General features: G+C 41.3%; 1 protein-coding gene across 1 annotated transcript in view; it reads left to right on the top strand.

Annotated features, from left to right (window-relative positions):
- GABRA1 (gamma-aminobutyric acid type A receptor subunit alpha1) overlaps positions 1-19,550 on the top strand; it is a 302,930-nt gene that overhangs the window by 85,046 nt on the left and 198,334 nt on the right. Inside the window, exon 4 of the mRNA XM_077266108.1 lies at positions 14,138-14,205. Coding sequence (XP_077122223.1) covers positions 14,138-14,205 — 68 coding nt within the window. The remainder of the gene's footprint in view (positions 1-14,137; positions 14,206-19,550) is intronic.

Below are 19,550 nucleotides of genomic sequence, written 5' to 3'. Positions count from 1 at the left end.
ATTTCATTTGGAAATCAAGGACCCAGAGTCTAGAGGAAGAGTGGAGAGGCCACAATCCAAGCTGCTGGAGGTCTAGTGTGAAGTTTCCACAATCAGTGATGGTTTGGGGAGCCATGTCATCTGCTGATGTAGGTCCACTGTGTTTTATCAAGACCAATGTCAGTGCAGCCGTCTACCAGGAAATTTTAGAGCACTTCATGCTTCCCTCTGCTGACAAGCTTTTTTGGTGATGGAAATTTCATTCTCCAGCAGGACTTGGCACCTGTCCACACTGCCAAAAGTACGTATAAAAACTACAGTATCACTGTGCTTGATTGGCCAGGAAACTCGTCTGACTTAACCCCATAGAGTTTGAGGTATTGTCAAGAGGAAGATCAGAGACACCAGACCCAACAATGTAGACGAGCTGAAGGCTGCTATCAAAGCAACCTGGACTTCCATAACACCTCAGCAGTTCCACAGGCTGATCTCCTCCATGCCACACCGTATTAATGCAGTAATTGATGCACAAGGAGCCCCGACCAAGTATTGAATACATTTACTGAACATACATTTCAGTAGGCCAACATTTCTGATTTTAAAATCATTTTTCAAGCTAGTGTTATAAAGTATTCTAATTTACTGAGATAATGAAGTTTGGGTTTTCATTGGCTGTAAGCCATAATCATCAACATTAACAGAAATAAACACTTTAAATAGATCACTCTGTTTGCAATGACTCTATATAATATATGAGTTTCACTTTTTGTATTGAAGAACTAAAATAAAGTAACTTTTTAATGATATTCTAATTTTGTGAGACACACCTGTATATGTATATATACAGTATGCTCATCTGCATGCAAAAATCCTATGTACAGTAACTTTATGCCAGTACAATAGCATAGGTGTTTGATCAAACATGGAAGATTTGCTGAAGACATTTCTAGGACTTTCCTATTCATCTGAATAGGGTTTGAAAAACCGTATCTACAGAAAAGTAGGTAAATGCTTTTTTGAGCTGAAATCACACACACATTTTCGATTCAGCTTAATAAAACAAAACAAAACCAAAAAGATATATGAAACATGTAAGATGTTCCCCGGGTTTAGATATAAGAAAATAGGAAAACATATTTACTACAAATAAAAACTGCCCTGGCGATGTAAAGAAGTAGATGGGTCGATATCATTAATTGTATTGCATTAGGGTTGAATAGGGAAGTACGTTTTTTTTTGTTTCACTGATGCATATGTATAGCTTTACAGCACGCACAATATGTACACTATGACATGCACACAGCTCTGCTACATACACAGAGATCTGCAACATACACACAGCTCTGCTGCGCACACAACTTTGCTACATCAGCATACACTGAGCTCAGATACAGCAACAACCAGCTACGTTAATATACACGCAGATCAGCTACACATCACCCATGCAGCCCACTAACATTATCACACACAGCTCAGCTACATAAACACATACACAGCACACATTTTGAAGTTATTTTCAGTCATATGACAGCTAGCCAGGACCTGCAGCATTCATTTAGTTTTGATGGTGCAAGTCCTGGTAGCTTTTAGTCCACCCTGCACCAAGCAGATTGATTATTTTTAAGCAGAAGGAGAAAAATCTGCATTCTTGCATCGTTCTCTCAGTGGCCAAGAAGGACACTGTATCATTGATTAGAAGAAGCTGCCTCCAGATTATAAGATGTATATATTTTTATCACAATTTTTTTGCTAAAAGTTGTGTCTTATAGTATAAAAATCAATATTGTGCAGTATATGTCCTTCATTTTTAGTTTAGATATCTTTGTTGCATCTAAAACTTTGTTATTAGGCCGTCTGAGAAGCATTTGGGAGTACTATTTCTCCTTGTGGAGACCACTAGCTAGTGCTTGAAGTCTTAGAGGTTAGACAGTTGTCATTAGAAAAACAAATATGCAAAAATTAGAGCTCCTTTGGAAAGAAGAAACTGTCTATTTAAAACAGATCTGTCACTAGAATAACCATGCCAATCACGTCACCATGATGCCAAGTTCATTAATCATCATTCATTCTCTCTGCCCTTTGAAAAATGTTTATTCCTAATTCCATGTAAATCATGTTCAGGGGTGGTTCAGCAGCTTTGTGTTTCTTCGGTATTCAGTTTCATCTCCACCATCCCGCCCTCAGCACTGTAATTGACAGTCAAGACTGTCCTTAGATTGGACAAATCTACTATGTTCTAGATAAAATGTATATACACTGTGTTCCAAATTATTATGCAAATTGGATTTAAGTGTCATAAAGATTTAATTGTTTTGTTTTTCAAATAAACTCGTGGATGTTATTGTGTCTCAGGGCTCAATGAATCACTGAAATCAATCTTAAACACATGTGATAATTAGTTTTCCAGGTGGTTCTAATTAAAGGAAAACTACTCAAAAATGATGTTCCACATTATTATGCAGGTCACAGGTTTCAAGCAATATGGGAAATAAAAAGTATCTCTCTGCTGCTGAAAAGCGTTAAATAGTGCAATGCCTTGGACAAGGTATGAAAAAATTAGATATTTCACGAAAACTTAAGAGTGATCATCATACTCTGATGAGTTTTGTGACTGAAACAGAGCACAGAGTTCATGCAAATAAAGGCATAATGAGGAAGTTTTCTGCCAGACAAATTCATTGGATTAAGAGAGCAGCTGCCAAAATACCATTATAAAGCAGCAAACAGTTATTTGAAGCTGCTGGTGTGTCTGGAGTCCCTCGAACCTCAAGGTGCAGGATCCTTCAAAGGCTTGCTGTGGTGCATAAACCTACTATTCGGCCACTCCTAAACAGTGTTCACAAGCAGAAAAGGTTGCAGTGGGCCCAGACATACATGAAGACTAATTTTCAAACAGTCTTGTTTACTGATGAGTGTCGATCAACCCTGGACGGTCCAGATGGATGTAGTAGTGGATGGTTGGTGGATGGCCACCATGTCCCAACAAGGCTGCGACGTCAGCAAGGAGGTGGAGGAGTCATGTTTTGGGCTGGAATCATGGGGAACCAGCTGGTAGAGCCCTTTAAGGTTCCTGAAGGTGTGAAAATGACCTCAGCAAAGTAAGTAGAGTTTCTGACTGACAACTTTCTTCCATGGTCTAAAAAGCAGAAACGTGCCTTCAGGAACAAAATCATCTTCATGCATGACAATGAATACCTCTGAGTAATTGGCTGCTATGGGCATAAAAGGAGATAAACTCATTGTGTGGCCACCATCTTCCCCTGACCTCAACCCTATAAAGAACCTTTGGAGTATCATCAAACAAAAGATCTATGAGGGTGGGAGGCAGTTCACATCAAAACAGCAGCTCTGGGAGGCTATTCTGACTTCATGCAAAGAAATACAAGCAGAAACTCTCCGTAAAGTCACAAGTTCAATGGATGCAAGAATTGTGAAGGTGATATCAATTAAGGGCTCCTATGTTAACATGTAACTTGGCCTGTTAGGATGTTTTGGAGTTAAATAGCTTTTTTGTTCAGTGAATGTGACCTCCTAATGCTGCAAATTCCACAAATGAGCATTTTCAGTTCTTTAAAACATATCAAATGTTTAGAAATACTACTGTGCCTAATAATTTGGAACAGTGCATTTTGAGTTTTTATTCATTTTGGAGCTTATACTGTTATCATTGGGAGGTTTCTTCAATAAAATTCGATGTATACTCTAATGGGTGATGACTTTTATTAGACTGACTGTCATTTGCACTGACCATTTAGGAAAATCCGAGAAAAATGTCATTTGCATAATAATTTGGAACATAGTGTATCTGCCGACTTGCCCTTGGTGACCATATTTGTTGAAGTAGATGCTATTACACCCTGGAAAGTGCTGTTGTGGGGCAGCTTTTTCACATTCTAGTGCTCTGGAGCCTGCAACTTCATCTGACCATGATTTCATGAGCAGTAGAGAATGCAATTGAAAGGACAGTTTGTCAAGGTGGCCAAAGTTAGAGTTTGCAGACTGAATACTTAGACTAAAAAAATCTGGTAGTGTAGAGTTTGACTCATAGAATGCTGAATGTTTATAAAAAATTAAAGAGCCATTTGTGGGATTGGTTTGTAAAGTAAGTACACCATCCACATGTAAAGTCTGTTAGAGTCCTTTAGCTCAAAAATGTTACCTCAACTAGCTAGCTACTTGAGCTAGCTACTCAGTTTAGCAGGTCGTAGAGAAAACGTGGCCCTCATCCCCATACAGAGATCTTGATTTCCAATGGGGCCCTCTAGAGTTGATAAAGAAGCGAACCTCACGCAAAGTTTGTCAAAGCTAAGCTTGGTTGGTAACAGGAAGGGCGGAAAAAGGGAAAGAAAAAGAAGACAAAAGTACCAGTAGCTCTGATAAAAGTTAAGTCAGATTGGCCAGGGTCAAAGTCAGAACCTCTTACTGATACAGACTTAATCGGGACAACAAGTCGGGCAAAGTTCAGGATATACTGTAACATAGCTTGGAAAAAACACCAGATAATCCAAACACAATGACTGACATACTGCAAGGAGTTTAAATGTACTATGTCAGCATAGAATGACCATTCAAACCAAGTAAAGGCGCTCGATACATTATGGAATTGCCAAACATTTATGAGTATCTTCCCACCTACTTGTTTTCCATCTTTCTCTGCCCTCGTTTTGCTGTAAAGTCAGTATTGTCAATCAAAGAAGAGGGGTATAGAATGAAAACAAGCAGGTAGGAAGGTGAACTTAATTGATTGGCAGCACCTGGCACAGGTCCATTCAAGGATGCAACACCTCATCAGTGGCAGGCGATTTATTGCATACAGGTATGCTGCTAGGAATTTCGGGGCCCCATACTGGCAACATTTTTGGGCCCCTTTGATACCAGTGGTGGTGTGCTGTCACACGATACCCTGAGGCCCATTGAGCAGGCTCTATACAGCATTAAGGGAAGTAATGCCCTTATGGTGGCCCTGATTGCATATACAGATTATATTCTTAGGTCTGGAGACCGACCTGCTTTAGTATCACGTATAACCTCAAAACAGTATACAGATGGGTGCCTTTTCCTTCTGGAGACTCTGGTATATTTTAAATCTCAAAAGCATTCCCAGTAAGAATAATTAATTATGCTTTTCTTTAGCTAACATCTTTAATCAATATTTAAAGCTCTTTAAAGGGAACCTGCCACCCCCAAAATCGAAGGTGAGCTAAGCCCAACAGCATCAGGGGCTTATCTACAGCATTCTGGAATGCTGTAGATAAGCCCCTGATGTATCCTAAAAGATGAGAAAAAGAGTTTAGATTATACTTACCCAGGGGCGGGTCCGATCCGGCGCCTCCTAACTTCATCAGATGACGGCCTCTTCTTGTCTTCACGCTCCGGCTCCAGCGCAGGCGTACTTTGTCTTCCCTGTTGAGGGCGCCGGGCCTCTCTGACCTTTCCCGGTGCCTGCGCACTGCAGTACTTTGCTCTGCCCTCAACAGGGCAGACAAAGTACGCCTTGCGCCAGAGCCGCAGCGTGAAGACAAGAAGAGGATATCATCGTAAGAAGATGGGAGGCCCCGGACCGACCCGCGAGGCTCATCATACCGGGACCGCCTCTGGGTGAGTATAATCTAACCTCTTTTTCTCATCTTTTAGGATACATCGGGGGCTTATCTACAGCATTCCAGAATGCTGTAGATAAGCCCCTGATGCTGGTGGGTTTAGCTTACCTTCGATTTTGGTGGTGACAGGTTCCCTTTAATAAGTTGACCACTAAATTACAGTGTAGATACCTATAAAACAATTTTCTTCCTTCTGGAGGGGAGCAAATTTGAATACAAGTTGCAAAGTCCTGTTCCTGTTGATTGACTGAGCTTGGTATTGCCGCTCAGTTTAATTTACTTAATGAGGTTGTTCACTACTTTTATATTAATGGCCTATCCTTAGACTAGGTCATCAATGTCTGATTGGCTTGGGTCCAACACCTGGCACCCCTGCAGAACAGCTGTTATAGGTGCCGGTCACAGCCGCCTGCAGCAGAGGCTCACTTGCGGAGCTGCTCCATCTATTTGTAGTGATTTGAATAAGAAGCGGGTGTGTTTTACCCTGCAGTGACTACTACAAGTGGAAGCAGCTCAGCAAGTGAGTACTTTCTGCCAGCGACTGCCATCGCCGACAGTGATAACAGATGATCGGCCGGGGTGCGGGTGTCAGACATTGATGACCTATCCTTAAGATAGGTTATCAATGAAAAGTAGTCGACAACCTCTTTAAAAGGCAATACCAGAATGTGCCCTTTGCTATGTAACATTGTGTGTGGAAAAATATAAACAGTTTTTTTCTTATTTCATTCCCACAAATTAAGTTTAGGTATAAAGAATGAGTAAAACTGTCTAAATTGTGAAATATAATCTTCTGAGTTGTGTTTTTAGAATGTTGCTTTTCCCTGCAGAAATGTTTATAACAGAAGGGAGTAGTATAACGTCTATGAAATCAGCTTGACATATTGTATGTTTATATGTTTCTTCTTTTAATGCCATCTGGTGTAAATAAATTCTTACTGTATGTATGCTACAATACTGTAGAAACTTTTACACTTAATGAAATATCAGCACAAAACATTGATAAACGTAATCCAGTTTTTCTCGACATAGCTCTTTTTTTAGTCATAAATTGATATGAGTCCTAGTGTAGTTTAATAATTTGATAGTGGCTTCTTAAACAGTATTTTTTAAGGAGAAACACCAATTTAATGCTATAGTGGCACTTACCTAAAAATTGCAAAGCATAAAATTACCCTTAAATGCATTGCCCATTACTAAAAGACTTAAAAAATGACAGTACTAATAAAAGTAAAATAAAAACATACCTACCAAAAAGTTGTCTTTTTCTTCTGGACAAATGTTGGTCACCTCACGTTTCCCCGGCAGATGACAAAGGAGGCTGGGGAAATCCAGGAGTAGATATAATGTAGTAGGCGAGTATGATTTTTTATGTTAGCATCACCATAGACCCATTTTTGAACATTTTTTTAGTAGTGGGAAACCACTTTAATGAGAATTTAGCATGGCAGTAATTTGGTCAATATTCTTCAGTATTTGTAAATTAAAAATTGGGAACTGTTCAAAAACGTAATTCTGTAAAATTCGTAAAAAAAATGCTTTCAGAAAAATTTGCAAATTTTCTAAGACACAGAAGACCAATACTTAGGAAAGTCCACCAATATTTGATTAGTGAGGTCCAACCTCTTCTACAAAGGAGGTAAATGGAGCTGAACAGTGGAAAATGTCACAGTTGCATGCAGGGATGTGTCACTATCGGGGCAATGAGGTTCAATACTGATCCTCGAAGTCTTGAAAGTAGCTTTAGTTAGATAGCCTTTTTTTGCTGTTACATTGTCTGTATAAAGAAATATAATCGATTCCAACAAAAAATCAGTGTATTATGGTGATTTTGAACAACCGTAACTAAGATCCTACGTGCAATGACTCGATGAACAATTCTCTTGTCTCCGCTCTCGGCACATCACAGTGATCTCTGCTTAGAGCAGTGATGTACATCAGGGGATCACAATTGTAGAGATGCTCAGGTCTGTCCAGTACATTGATTAGCATATTGATGACTATGCAATTAGTGTTGACAGATGCTCTATTAGTTCAATGTTCTCCTTCTCTTGTTGCTATCTAATTCATAAACACATGCCACAATTGAAATACAGGAAAAGGATCATGACATCATAGTTTTTTTTATAGGTTATTGATGTTGCATGTAACAACATGTTATTATTTTATTATATGACAACACATCTAAGGACTAAAAATTGTGATCAGTCAACTCTGGAAGCTGTTGTGTTGTAAGCTGGAAAAAATTGACATGCTTAAGGATTTGTGTGTGTTTTGGCAAGGACCAAATTTTATTGGCTAGATGAAAGGGTTAAAATAAGGACCACTGGTGAGATGGTGGCAGTGTAAGGGGTTACAGAGACTGGTGTATGCCTCCACCCCTTCAAACACATCTCGGTTAACTGTTTTTTTATATTGCTGTATTTAAGATGTCGTATTTAGTGCTGCTATGTACATATGTTTACATATTGTCTTGTATATGTGTTATGCCTTTCAATCTGCTAAACGCATATATTTTTAATGTGTCATGTAATGTACATGTTTGCTGAGAGAAAGCACAGTACCTTAATTGGGACACTAGATGGGGCACAGTAGAATGAAATGATAGAAGCTTAGTATAGTAAATAGTTAATGTAGGAGGGGTCAGCTGCAGCTTTTATTTGAAAGTTGAAGCGAACTATGTCTCTATTTATGCTGAACCATCTATAGGGAGCCTGCAGCAGAGCAGAGGGGCCCTGAAGGCGTAGAAAGTGGAGCCACAGGCATGCAGAGTAATGGACATTATTTTCATGTGATGGGAGGCTAGGGCACAAATTCCACGGAGTCCTCAGCCATGACTATGGCCCTGGCCCTCCCTCAAACATGGCATAGTTGGCAGGAGGCCGATGCCTTGCAATGCGGAGAAACCGCAAAGAAAGAAAATGCTGATTACTTAAATGTGACCTGAAAAAGTAAGGAAAAGATGCCGAGGATATTGCTGAAAAAACAAATGTGACTAATGTACTGAGTGTGATTTACTCTGTGATGACCAAGATGGCGACTCTAAAGATGATGGAAAATGGTGCCAAAATGGAGACCAACAACTTTGATCCCACTCTTCGTGGGCTTTCCGATGCAGAGATGGCGCGAAAAACTGTCTGGCAACACCCTCCGGTCTGCCCATGGCGGGCGCACCAGAGAAGGAAAAGGCCTCACCCTCTACCACCGTATGCTGAGGCATGGGTAGGGCGGCTAGAAGAAACCCCACCTTGGAATGGGTGGGGCTCAGAAGGAAGCCTCGTGTGAAGTTGCGCACATCATAATGTACCAGAGGAGGTCAGCGATCTGGAAGAATGTGAGACGGAGGAAGAAAAGGCCCAACCTGGAAGACTGAAAAGAGTCGCTGACAAATTTTAGACCGACCGATTCCCAGTGCCTGCCAAGGAACGGAGCTGGCAGCTACCGGAACCAGGACACCATCTTCAGGAGCAGGGGACTTCTTTATGCGGAGCCAGAACTTCAATGCCATCCGGAGCTGGAGCAACCTCTTCAGGAGCCGCAACATCAGAAGATGGAACCTCTTCGCCGTGAGCTGGAACTTTGTCATCGGGAACTGGAGGCCGGCGAACAAGAAGCAGCTACTGCCCCGGAGAAGCCCGGGGCCAGAAATTGAGGCCAAGTTGAAATGCGCAGCCGCTGTGGCAGAAGGATCTGACTGTCGCAGAGCAATCGCGGCTGGGATGCTATAGCGGCAGGAGCAGGATGATGGGCAGATGGTGGTGAGTGAACCTTGGTCCCAAGTCCTGGAATGCCGGTCAGTGTTCAGCAACGCCCCTCCCCCCCAGCCAGTCACAATATCACCTGGAGTTATATGTGGGCCAGGAAAAGGCGCAATCAGCCCCTGTTCCCTGGTCAATGAATGACCAAGTTATGCCCCTCTCCTGTCATTGCAGCGGCAGGAGGACACAACACCTGCAGCTGCAGGGTCATCTACTAGAGTATGGGCACAGAGCCTGATGTGGTTTGGCGCAGCATGGGATACATGCCGCTGATAAGTGGATGCCATTTAAAAAGATATTACTCCTTTGCAAAAGTTGTGCCTGTTGCATCGGATCAATGAAAAAGAAAAAATGGGACTGTTCCGCGTCCCTGAGGGCAAAGGAGCCCTGGAGCACCCCCAAAGTTGGGAGCAGTGTGGTCGATACGGGCCACAGTTGAGCATTATTTGTCCCCTATTGTACTGTTTATTTTTTCTGCTGGATGGCAGGACTATGCCCTTGGACTAGGAACAGACCAGGTGTGGCTGCAGCAACAGACTGTGCTACAGGAAGAGGCAGTGCACATATCATAGAAGGGCAGTGCTATGTACAAAGGAAGGGGGAAAAACCGCTTGGACTGATGACCTGATGGACAGGTCATGTTAGGAAGAAACTGTGTAAAAAGTTATTGACGGACAGCATATGTGCTTGAGTCCTGTAAGCAAGCGGGACCAGGGCTCAATGGACTGAAGGTACACCTGGAGGACAGTGAACCAGGCATGTATTACAAGAGAATGGGCTCTTATGCAGTGGTAAAAGATGCTTCCCAGTGGCGGGAGGTGGTATCCGGTGTACCCGCTGAGACAAAAGACTTTGCTCATGATGATTTAATGATCTTTTCCACCTTGTTTGTCTCCCTGCGTGGAGTATTACTTGGTACAAATTAAAGTTTTAGTATGGCATGGTCGGGGACGACAATCCTTAAAGGAAGGGGAAATGCAAGGGGTGACAAAGACTGGTGTATGCCCCACCCCTTTAAACATGTCTCGGTTAACTGCTAATATATTGCTGTATTTAAGATGCAGTATTTAGTGCTGCTATGTACATATGTTTATATATTGTCTTACTTGTATATGTGTTATGCCTTTCAATCTGCTAAACGTATACAGTATATTTCCAATGTGTCATGTAATGTACATGTTTGCTTAGGGAAAGTGCGGTACCTTAATTGGGACACTAGATGGGGCACAGTAGAATTAGATAATAGAAGCTTAGTATAGTAAATAGTTAATGTATGAGGTATCAGCTGCAGCTACGAGAGGAAGGATTTCCTCACAGGACTCAGTCACGCCAGGGTGCCCAAACTACCTGCACTGGCTTAAGTGCTGGAAATAATAGCAGTGACCATGCAACATTAATTCAGGGAGAAGCCCAGCCATCCACAGCATTGGGCCTTGGACAGTAGTATTCCAGAATACCAGCAGGAAAAGATGCTTAAGACAGAAGCAGTGACAGTACAGGGACACAGGTGGCTCCATAATGTGGCAATGTATTGCATGGGCTGATGCCCTCAGATCCAGGGCGAAATGGCTGAGGGAGGTCTCAGATGCAGTGAGTTTGGACCAAGAGAACGCTGTGTCACCGCAACAGACAGTACAGATGGGCTGGTCGCTCGCCATGTGGCAACTGACTTCGGAGGCTGATGCTCTCATGTCTGGGGCGAAACAGACAAGGGAAGGTCTAGCCATAGCAGAGCTGAACAGGGAGGATTCTGAGGAACCATGTGAGATGGTTCCACCTGGGTACGTGCTGTGTGACAGAGAGAGAAGTGCAGGGAAAGAGGAAGAAACGTGTAATGCTGTGAAGAATATGGATGTGCTGCGTAAAGAAGAAAGTAAAGTTGTTTGTTTGAAAGTTGAAGTGGACTGTGTCTCTATTTATGCTGAACCATCTATAGAGAGCCTGCAACAGAACAGAGGGGGCCCTGAAGGCGTAGAAAGTGGAGCCACAGATATGCAGAGTAATGGACATTATTTTCATGTGATGGGAGGCCAGGGCACAAATGCCCCAGAGTCCTCAGCCATAACTACGGCCCTCGCCCTCCCTCATAGTAGGGTCATGGGATTGCAAGACTTATGGATCTCTGTGGGGAATTAAGGGTTGCTCTTCTGCTACTTTGCCTTAGTAAAAATATATTACCTCATATTGTAACAGCAAAAGGAAGTTTGTAAGCCTAAACTGATAGTAGAAACTAAGCTTATAGTCTTGCTGATGATGCAGACCTTATAGAAAATGCATTCGTAGTGTTCTAATTGCTGCTTCTGTTTTGCAGCAGCTGAACTTTATTCAACATGCTAATTACAGTGCACAGTGCACCCTTGGCGTGCCTAAAAAGCTCTGTGTACTTTTCCACTCAGTTTTTTTGCCCAGTCCTGCCTTACACAGTGATTGTTAGCAGTAATTGCTTGTCTGAGCTTTCTTTTCATAAAATGCTTATTTCACGCAGGTCAGTCAGTCACCAGTATGGAATGCGAGGCATTCCAAAGCAGTGGCCAGAACAGGACACCGAGCCTCTTGGACACACCAAGGTTGCACCAACCACCCTCATAAGTGCAGTATGCAGGAAACCTAGGGCATCTGCCATGTATTGAATATTTAGTGTCATCGGTTTAAATGGCCATGCACATTGTCTGGGACACTGATGCAGTTTTCTTAAAGGCAAATTCCAGTGCCCACATCAACAAAGGCATAAATTGACAAACTAGGCATACATGGGGAGTGTTGTGCAGTATGTCCATTCAGAGCTCATGCTGAACTCCAATACGGACACTATGGATTTCTTCAACCCCACTAAAGTCATGTTCCCCAGCAGGCCTCATTATCCCAGTTCCCACTGATAGTCATTGTACAGAGGTAATAGTCATTATCATCTTTGCTATTGTGACTTTTGAGCATTCCTCCTGCGTCCACAGCATACTGTATATGTATGCAGTGTTTTCTACGTGGCCAGGGCATTTCTCCTTTTCCATTTCAGCAGTTCTTCATGCCAACCTTAGTTTTCATCAGATGAGTCTGCTATGCCATATTTCAGGAACATCGAAATGGAGAAACAAATGGGTTTTTCTCCGCTGCCATGTAGAAAAAATGAAGGCTGCCAATCTAATTTCAGGTGGCTTTAGTTTTCAACGCTTTTTAAAGTATATACCTTGTTCATCAGTACAAGACATGATCATAGCTTGTACTGACAAAGACGTTATATACTTTAAAACACGTTGTCCAACAAAATCACCAGAAATTGGGTTGGCATCCTTCATTTTTTCTCCACGGCAGCGCAGAAGAACCCATTTGATTCTCCGGTTCTATGAATTTATCTCCTTGTGGGTCTGCAGCAGACTTAAGCCTTATAAGTGGTTGTGTGCACCCAACCCTTCCAGATGAGCGCAATCCTGCATATCCTTGTAAATTGTTACCCAGAGCAGACCCTATTTCCGCTTTGTCTCCTCTCCAGTTTCTCGCTCTCTGAGCCTTCTGGAAAGAGGAGAAATAAATATCCTTACATTCTCGATGGTGCCTGTTCTTCTGCTTTTCTCAGGCTAGTAACTCCTTTAAAACATTTTATGCACTGAAAGTCCACCCGCATATCTATTTCCTGTCTAACAGCTAAGTGGTGGGATTAACTCTTTACTGTACTGCATATTGCATATAAAAACAATGCAACAGTTCAAGTATTCAAAGGGATAAGTAAAATATACTCCACATTATAAAACAATAATTTAATCCCCAGTTCTGGCACAGTACATAAGCATGTTTGATTAAACGTCAGTTTCTGCCAAGCAGAGGCAGTGACTGGAACACTAACGTTGTACTTTTTAGAGGTTCCTTATCCTCTATAAGGCTGTGTGCTTAGCGTATACCGACAGTTTAGGCTGACAGACTTCATTTAATGGTTGTTACGATAGAAAGATGTCAGAACACATAATGCATAACAGTCTGCTATGTATACAACCGAATAGCCTCAAACCTGTCAAAGTGCCCATACTGACTTCTGCCCACCTCCAAAATAGCCTAAAACTGAGCAAATAAGCATCACAATAGTGTGTCCTGTCACATTGCAAAAAATGTTCAGGAATGAGTGGTTTGAGGAATGTTCAAGATGTCAACTTTGCCTCTAAATTTTATAGATCTGTAATCAATCATCTGTTTGATGTGCTGGAAAAACAAATATTATTTATGAAGACAACGAGTCATAAATTACAGGTCTTACATCATCTGCTTATATCTTGGTCCCAAGAACCACAAATCCATCCTTTGATGGGTTAGAGCTGCTTTAGTGGCATGAAGGGGACCTTCACAAAAGTAGGCAGTTGGTTTCATGACTGATAGATAGATAGATAGATAGACAGATAGATAGACAGATAGATTGATAGATAGATAGATAGATAGATAGATAGATAGATGTTTAGATAGATGTTTAGATAGATAGATAGATAGATAGATAGATGTTTAGATAGATAGATAGATGTTTAGATAGATAGATAGATAGATAGATAGATGTGTAGATAGATAGATGTGTAGATAGATAGATAGATAGATAGATAGATGTGTAGATAGATAGATAGATAGATAGATAGATAGATAGATAGAGACCCTTGGGAGCGTAAAATTTGAGCTTCTTATAAAATAAAATAGTGAAATCTTTATTTTTAATATAAATGTCATATAAATTCAATGCTTCCAGTTAGGGGTGATGAAAAATGCCTATTTTAGATCTAATGAAGATTGTTAGTAGACTTTGAACATCCTCATTTCCTGCTTCAACAGAGCGTGTAACTGAAGTGAACACAGACATCTTCGTGACCAGCTTTGGACCAGTTTCTGATCACGATATGGTAAGATGCAAGAATTTTCCTATATTACATTCTATGCTCATGGAGTTTGACTTCAAGGTCTATGCACAAAGGGAATAGAAAAAGATTAATTATATTTGCATATGGTAATGAACAAGTAAAGACTAATGTTACCTAACAGGCATCTGAGTGCTTTTTTTGTTTCATGTGTCATGGCTGACCAATATTTGATCTCTACTATAAATTTGACAATACCATAAGTATTCTGAGCATGTTACCTGCAAGATTAAAATGACCTTCAAGTCAAAATATCATTATTTTACCATTTGAAATTGCTGCATTTAATGAATTATATTTAGATGATACTTTATAATGCCTTAATGTTAAGGCTAGGACTACATGGCAACCTGTCAAAAAAAGATCAAAAAGACAGCGCCTCACAAAATGGTGAAAGATCAATCTTACATTTTATTCTGCCCCTTGTGGCGATGTTTCGGTCAGGAGACCTTTTCCTGACCGAAATGTCGCCACAAGGGGCAGAATAAAATGTAAGATTGATCTTTCACCATTTAGTGAGGCACTGCCTTTTTGATCTTTTTTTTTACATGGAATACGCTCTGGGATGGACTCCCTGGTTTTGACATGCGCTTTTTGTCCTTAAAGGATATGGCTTTATTGTGGGGTGTGGTTTAACTGTTTTTGTTTGGACATATACATGGCAACATGTGTCACACAAGTGTTGATGAATGAACAGAACCGTAAAATGATATTTTGTGCAACTGAAAAGATCATAGTTTTTGGTGACAAATCATCCTGTATAAGCCGGACTCACACTGCCAAGAATGATGGTAGCCTATGTGCACTGTGCAGTCTGCTACTTTTGGCTCACCTGTTTAAACAGGCTATTAAGTGACTGTTGATTAAAGAAGATTAAGGGTTACCGATCGTTGGTTGAATCATGTTGCTGAATGGTATGTGTAAATGGATTCCTAGATGTTAGAACTAGGTTCAATCCATGTAGTAGACCTACTGCTTCATATTAACTGAAAAAAGGTCCAGCCAATGAATTGCAGTTAAGGATGTTCTTTGCCTTCGCTTTTGTTTTCTATTGCACGTAAACATAGTTATCTACATTTCCAGTTACTAGTGTATACCTCCCAATTCCTCAAAATTCAAATCAAAGCTCACACCTTGACAAGCAAACCCAGTAATCACACCAGGATCCCTATTGTTACTTTCCTAATTATCCAAACTGTGCCACTCTACAATAGCACCAACCCTCCTACTGAGTAGTCTAATCCAGGTATAAGATGCTTGCTTTGGCATGTACACCATGACTTTAACTCATCTCACTTTAGTAACTCATGGAGACTAATTTCAACTGGAACAGGAGTTTACTCCACATGAGACTATCAATGTATGTAGAATCTTTATGATTGCGGAATGTAGTATTTTAATAGTAGAATCCCAGCCGTTTTAGAAAGAATTGAGACCCTGAGATTGGAGGTTACATGACATTATTAAGGTTTAGAGCATGGCAGTTTTGGACCATGATGGAAGTAGCTGTCTGAAAACCGCCCATTTAATTTCAAGGTTTCTCCTTCTATTGGGTAGCCCAACTCCAAACATGGGTACATGTATTTGCTTCTCACTTAGGACATTTGCACCTTTGCAGTGCCACTTTGCCCAGTTGACTGAATTATTGTATCGGTATTTAAATAACTAACAATATGGTTAATTAAACTGCCTCACTATACAACCTGGTCTCACCTAAGATAAAACCTGTGTGGCACAATGCTCGTTGTCACTTTATGTGACCTTTGACCGGGATTACTTGAGTGACTAATGCTAAATGTATACTACAGCCTTAAAGACACCTGACTGAGAATCATGAATATACATAACAGGTGCAGCACCTGTAAAATAATGAATAACATCATATAGTGTAACTTAGCATGCAATAACATGAAGGTGGTTGTCCAGTATTGGTCCTCATAAAAAAAAACAACTTTACAAAGGTTCATCCTCAGAATTTCAGCAGACTACACCAAACTGAAGGAATTAAAATAATTCTTCTTATAGGCAAAAATCATGGTGTTTAACCCCTCAACTGTCAATGCTGTGCACTTGAACACAGCGGTCATTAGTAGAGATGAACTGATCAATCTACGGAGGATAAACTTGGAGCTGAATTTCAGGGAATTTGCAGTTCCCCGCAGTTCCACAGTTTCACACATATGTTAGTTCTAACTCATCTCTTTAACTTATCATTAATTGCTACTTTATTTACTTCCTTTTTCAAACATACAACCATCACACCCATTCTGTAGAAGCTATCTCTTGACCAACCCTTTACATCAAGGTACTATCCCCATATCACTTTTTCCATTCACCTTAAAACTCTTTGAACAACACATTTACCTTAAACTCTCCTCCAACCACATTCCTCAAGCAACTACAGTCTGGTTTTTGTTCCATGACACTACTGAAACAGTCGTAACCAAAGTTACAAACGACCCGTTAACTGCCAAAGTCAGTACTTCTTGTAGACCTGTCTTCTGACTTTGACAAAGCTGACCACTGCCTCCAGTTACAAGTTCTGTTATCTCTTTGAATCACAGACTTTTCCCTTTTCTAGATATTTTCAGACCTCACTAACCAAACATTTACACCACACTAGTTCCCCATCCCACCCTTTCTTTTATGATGACCCTCAAAGCTCTGTTGTAGGACCTGCTGCCTGAGTAATCCACCTTTTCCTTTGATATTTTTTCTGCCTATAGAATCCCTTCAATGTCTTACAGCTACCCAGTAAATTCAGTTCAATGTACTGCTGTCCATAATCTTTCTAATCCATACATCTCCAAATTTATCACCCGATACCCACCTAGAGTACATGCAATTTGTGGCCTTTGCAAGAATTCCTTCTTTCCCGTGCCCAAGTACGGTATGTTCCTCACACAACTATCTTCAAGATTTCACGCAAGCACCCTCTATACTCTGAAACTCACTACCTCAGCACATCAGATTGTCTTTACGACTGAAGCTTTTAGATGCAACCTGAAAACCAGAACTCATCCCTCCAAGAAAATCTACAACCTGCAATATCCCAGTTGACACCTCATTACCACCTAAGCTGAAAATAACTATTTAAAGCAATTAATTCACTTCTCTTCTGTAATTGTTATTAAAGCATATTTATAAACTCATAACTATGCAAATAGCCTATTTAAGGAGAAAGAGGATAGGAACTCTGGTGCTATCAATTGGGGGTAGTAGTCCTAAAAGACAATATCAACCCTTTTAAACAGCTGGCCGCAACATTTAGTATAAGAAGCTAAACCTGAAACTCCATTTGCAGTCAAATGTTTCAGGGTATTTGCCCCTGATCAGTGCAGAGCAAGGGGACTGGTTTGGCTGGTGAGAGGCTCTAGTAGCTATTATAAGGCTGTAAAGTTTTTCCTTGTCAGAGTAAGGTGACTTTTAGGCCATGAACTGCTCCCCTGGAGATATAATTGTGAAACAACCTCTTCAGAGAGATTGAGCACAGGAATACATGTGCAACTCGTTAAAGGGCCTTGCCACATAACTTATCATAGGAAGCTAAACAAGAAACTGCATTTCCAGACACGTGTTTTGGCATGTTTACCCCTCATCATTGCAAAGCAGGAAGACTGGTTTGGCTGGCTGAGATGCTCTGATAGTGGGTCTAAATGCCAAGTTGACATAAGGAGACTTACACTCACCGGCCACTTTATTAGGTACACCATGCTAGTAACGGGTTGGACCCCCTTTTGCCTTCAGAACTGCCTCAATTCTTTGTGGCATAGATTCAACAAGGTGCTGGAAGCATTCCTCAGAGATTTTGGTCCATATTGACATGATGGCATCACACAGTTGCCGCAGATTTGTCGGCTGCACATCCCAAAGATGCTCCATACAAGGCAGGATGGATCCATGCTTTCATGTTGTTTACGCCAAATTCTGACCCTACCATCCGAATGTCGCAGCAGAAATCGAGACTCATCAGACCAAGCAACGTTTTTCCAATCTTCTACTGTCCAATTTCGATGAGCTTGTACAAATTGTAGCCTCAGTTTCCTGTTCTTAGCTGAAAGGAGTGGTACCCGGTGTGGTCTTCTGCTGCTGTAGCCCATCTGCCTCAAAGTTCGACGCACTGTGCGTTCAGAGATGCTCTTAGGCCTACCTTGGTTGTAACGGGTGGCGATTTGAGTCACTGTTGCCTTTCTATCAGCTCGAACCAGTCTGCCCATTCTCCTCTGACCTCTGGCATCAACAAGGCATTTCCGCCCACAGAACTGCCGCTCACTGGATTTTTTTTCTTTTTCGGACCATTCTCTGTAAACCCTAGAGATGGTTGTGCGTGAAAATCCCAGTAGATCAGCAGTTTCTGAAATACTCAGACCAGCCCTTCTGGCACCAACAACCATGCCACGTTCAAAGGCACTCAAATCACCTTTCTTCCCCATACTGATGCTCGGTTTGAACTGCAGGAGATTGTCTTGACCATGTCTACATGCCTAAATGCACTGAGTTGCCGCCATGTGATTGGCTGATTAGAAATTAAGTGTTAACAAGAAGTTGGACAGGTGTACCTAATAAAGTGGCCGGTGAGTGTATATGGGCTAATTAATGAATATCAGATCTCAAACTCATTGCATTTGTTCACATTATGCAAGAATATGATGTTTGATGGTTTTGTTTAACCCAAAAATGCAGAAAGGAGCAGGCAGCCTCCATACTTACAGACTGCAGCTGTACAATGAGGTCAGTGTCATGTGGCCACATGTGTTGTGAATTCTGCTCTTGGGCTCCCTCCGGTGGTTGTTAGTGGTAGTGCAGTTGTCTTGGGGTTGTAATCCAGGGCAGGTGTTTCTGCTGATGGCAGCTCTACTAGGTATTTAGGTGTGCAGGATCCATTACTCCTGGCCAATTGTCCATTGTTCTTGAAGGGATTGCATCTCTCTCTGGTTCCTCATGCTCTGCTGCCAATTCAGCTAAGATAAGTGTCTGGTTCTTTGTCTCTGTGCACACATGCAGTGTGCTTTGTAATTCAGTGCAATTCATTGTGTTTTTGTCCAGCTTAGACTTTGTTTGGATTTTTCAGTCATGCTGGATTCTCAGGAGTTGCAGATATACTTGCTATGTCTTTAGTTAGATGTAGTATATTTGTATTTTCTGCTGTGGATATTTTTAGGATTTTAATACTGACCGCTTAGAATTCTGTCCTATCCTTTTCTATTTAGCTAGAAGTGCCTCTTTTGCTAAATTCTGTTTTTCTGCCTGCGTGTGTCTTTCCTCTTATACTCACAGTCAATATTTGTGGGGGGCTGCCTATCCTTTGGGGCTCTGCTCTGAGGCAAGAT

Source organism: Ranitomeya variabilis, chromosome 5 (genome assembly GCF_051348905.1).
Source record: "Ranitomeya variabilis isolate aRanVar5 chromosome 5, aRanVar5.hap1, whole genome shotgun sequence".
Taxonomy (NCBI): Eukaryota; Metazoa; Chordata; class Amphibia; order Anura; family Dendrobatidae; genus Ranitomeya; species Ranitomeya variabilis.
Note: the sequence above shows the minus strand (reverse complement) of the source record. Positions and strands in the feature narration are given on the sequence as shown.